Below are 3,794 nucleotides of genomic sequence, written 5' to 3' on the forward strand. Positions count from 1 at the left end.
CCTTTCCCGCAGGCTCCAGCGAGGTTTGGTAGGAAAAAAAAAAAAAACCCTAACATTTCAGGAGAAGAAAGGCAAGAAGGAAATAAAAAAAGCAGACAGAGAGTGGACTACCTCGATCGGGAGGTTTCAAGGTATGCTTTTGTTTGTAACTATCTGAAACACAGAAAGAGAGTCGTGAGAAAAACACACACACACCAGGTCACGCACACGCACCCGTGCCAAGCGACAGACGGACTCTTAAAACAAGAAAAAAGGGGAGGAAAAACACATCTACTTTGGGTTTGGGGTGGGTTTTTTTGGAAGAAGCTAGTGTCAGCTCTTGCAGGACAGGAGGAAGAAGAGAGAAAGGTAATTTCAAAGCCTCACTTGCCCTTTTTTGTTCCGTTTGCCCTGTTAAATTGCCTTTTTTTTTTTTTAAATTCCCCCCCCCGGCCCCTTCCCCAGCTTGAGGAGGAGGAGGGAGGTGAGGAGGAAGCATCGGCAACCCTGGGCTCGCAGAGGAGCGGGCCAGGAAGGTACGTCCTCGGAAATAAAATCCCTGCCCCTGGAGCTGAGGAGGTTTTTAGCCAGAGCAGGACCAGCGCACGGTGTTGCATTTCACAGCTACAAACTCATTAAGTGGCTTTAACGAGGCACGACAGCGCAAGGGTCGGGGCGGGGGGGACTACGGCCGGCTTCGAAACCAGCCTGACGGACACAGATCCAACTGGAAAGCCGGCTGGGAAAATTCGGGAGCTGTTTTCAACCTTTGGGGGGGGGTATTTGCGAGACCGGGAGAGGTTTATCCTCATTTCTACGTGCCGGGTGGCTGTACAGCCCCTTCGCTCGGGGCGAGAGGACCGCGTTCCCGGTGGGAAAACTCCAGCCATCTTCGACCGTCGGAGGAGGGCTGAGAGTCCGAGGGGTTTAAAAACACCCTCCCCTGGCTGCGTAAATCTACCTTTCGAGGTTTAAAACCCGAATCCCAGCGGACAACCCGATGGATCCCAAAAACAACGCAGCCTGGCTCCGCTCCCGGGCCCTAAGCGGCGAGGAAGAGGTTTTTCGTACTCACTGTCACAAGCGTAGGGTTTATCCCGGTCTTCTAATATAGCCGCGTCCAGCTTCTTGCGAGCCCCTCCAACACCTTTGCCCTGGGAAAAACAAGGGGGGGAAAAAAAGCCAAGGTTTAGGCAAAATTGTGGCCCAAAAGTCTCCTGGATGGTGGGGAGGACAAGACCGGTGATCCGGCGTCGGAGAAAAGCGCGATCCAACAGTGCCACGTAGTGGGTACAGCCCGAAATGGCTGTTGGATGCGAGCAGCTGCGTGGGGCAGAAGGCACCAACGGATGATCCAAATCCCTCGGGATCCTCAGCAGGTCTTTCCCACTTTGGGAAGGGGCAGATCCACGCGAGATCTCTTTACCATCCCCTCACCACGCAGTCTCTCTCGCGTGGTAGGTGATTTTAGGTGACTAACGTTCGTTAGGGGCTAACGAACATGAGTTATTCAAGCCCCCGGGGTGTGTTTTCTGCTCATCCTGCCCACGAGGTCAAGCACGTCCGAGTTTTCTCCAACGTGAGGTTCAACACAGACACGGTCGAGCCCTGGCAAGCGTCGGGGCTGTTTCAGCACCGGCAACGTCTCCAATTTGCCAGGAATCGCCACCAAAACAACGCCTGGACCCAGCCAAACCCACCCGGCTGCCCTCACCTTGGCTTTCCCCTTCCCTCTCCGCTTCGGCGTATCTTCTTCATAGTCTTCATCATCCAAATCATCCAGGAAGTCATCCGGCTCAAGAATCCGCTAGGGAAGAGGAAAGGGATTATTGCAGACAAACCCTCGGCACGGATCGAGCGAAAAGGGGGAAAAATTGGGGAGCGAAATATGTCAAGCATGGCCTCGGGTCACCCGTCAGCAGCCAAATCCATTTCAAACCTGTAATACTGAAGGAGGAGAAAAGACATGAAATTTTTGGGGAGGGAGAAGGGATCTGGTACATTTTATCCCCCAAAAAGTCGTGGAACAACACGGCATAAAGACGCTTGAAAAAAAGAGCAATCAAGGAAAAGGCAAAAAGAGACGAGGCTTGGAAAAATTATTCACGTAGAAAAGCCCAGGAAAGGGAAAATACGGGGGTTTTTTTTTAGCAAAATTACACCGCAATATCGCACACCTCGCTCTGCTCCGTGCTTATTTGGGGGGATCTATGAACTGCAGCCGTTGGTGGGTAAGGAGGTGAAGGTGAAATCTGCGGATATCGCTTATCGTTAGAGCGGTCGGCTAACGAAGTGGTCTAAAGAAAACCAACTTGCCTTGCGAGAACTGCAACAGGATAAAGGTTTTGGTGGTGCAGGACGTCCCCTCCAGCCTGAATCAGGGCTAATTCACACCAACCCCGGCTGCGACCCGCTGAAGCCAAAGTTTTCCACCCCAGGGTGTTTTTGGTGGCAAAAAGCAGCTACGACAGCGGTCGCAGCGGGTTTAAAGTCCGATTTGCAGCTCCGAGGGGAAAAGGGGGAGCTCCTACATCAATTAACAGGAAAGCATCGGCGAGTCTGATGAAGGACGGAGAACGGGGAAGGTTTTATCCGGCTCCAGACCTTGGTAGAGCCTTAATTTTTAAAGAAGCTTCTGAGTTGTGCCAAATCAGGGTGAAAAGGGGCTGCTGGACCCAAATTATCCAGCTGAGGAAGGAAAGGGGGAGAATCCAAGCCCCTTTTTTCTGCAGAAGACAAATTTGCGGTCTCCCCTCTCCCTGACTCCTTTCTCCACCAAACCAGGGCTGTCTGCTCCGAGCTTCGTTAGCGGTCGCGTAAAACCCTTTCGCGCCAGGCAGGGATTAATTGCAGGGCCAGGGGAAACACACCAGTGGGGAAAACCATAAAATACGTGTTGAAAAACAGCCTTTCCCTGGCATTAAACATACCCCACGAGCCAACTGCAACGGGAAGAGGCCAAATCATCAGCAGAGCGGCCCAAATTCCCAGGCAGCAGAGAGATGCCTTCGACTTGCAACCAGTCAAAACCCTTTCCAGACCTAGTTATGATGATTTATAACAACCTCGGATTAGTTTATCGATGCAAAAAGAAACCAGACACTTGTAACCTTGCTAAATGCTCGGCCTCGGCTTTTTCTTCCTTCCCACGTCTTCGTTTCAAAACTTAACTCTGCGTTCTCTCCCAGATCCCGTGCTCAAAGGGCTCACGGAGAAGACAGCACTTTGAAGAGCTGGCTGAATATCCTTCCTACTCCTGTGCGACAGCTAAAAATCTCTTTTTAAAATAAATTTGCTATAAAGAAAGGGAAAAAAGCTTTGGATACGAGTAGGGATAAAAGGAGCCTGGCTTGACAAGATGTCTCGGAGCTCATCTCTGCTCAGGGAGCTAAAAAGCAGCAAGGAGATGAGGCGATGAAAAACCTGCAATAGGGCTCACGGGGGAAAAATGAAACCGGGGCAGGGAGGAGATGGCAGGGGTGGGGACCGGCAGATCACCCCCCCACCACGGCCATTTCGCAAGGGGCCGTGGGTCAACGGGGGACGAAAGCTGTCCTGGGTGCAGAGACACCCAGCGCGGAGTCTTAAACTGGGTGCCTAGACACGATAAACCCCTGGATTTTGGGGCGAGAATCTCCCTTCCCTTGGATTTTGGGGCGAGAATCTCCCTTCCCCTGGATTTTGGGGCCAGAATCTCCCTTCCCCTGGATTTTGGGGCCAGAATCTCCCTTCCCCTCGATTTTGGGGCCAGAATCTCCCTTCCCCCGGATTTTGGGGCCAGGATCTCCCTTCCCCCGGATTTTGGGGCCAGAATC

General features: G+C 52.3%; 1 protein-coding gene across 1 annotated transcript in view; it reads right to left on the reverse strand.

The window, feature by feature from the left end:
• DPF2 (D4, zinc and double PHD fingers family 2) overlaps nt 1-3,794 on the reverse strand; it is a 13,356-nt gene that overhangs the window by 7,984 nt on the left and 1,578 nt on the right. The window contains exons 4-5 of the mRNA XM_009575549.1: nt 1,694-1,786; nt 1,055-1,133 (exon numbers count right to left, since the gene is read on the reverse strand). Of these exons, the coding sequence (XP_009573844.1) occupies nt 1,055-1,133; nt 1,694-1,786 (172 nt within the window). The remainder of the gene's footprint in view (nt 1-1,054; nt 1,134-1,693; nt 1,787-3,794) is intronic.

This window comes from Fulmarus glacialis, unplaced genomic scaffold (assembly GCF_000690835.1).
Source record: "Fulmarus glacialis isolate BGI_N327 unplaced genomic scaffold, ASM69083v1 scaffold2974, whole genome shotgun sequence".
NCBI classification, from domain to species: domain Eukaryota; kingdom Metazoa; phylum Chordata; class Aves; order Procellariiformes; family Procellariidae; genus Fulmarus; species Fulmarus glacialis.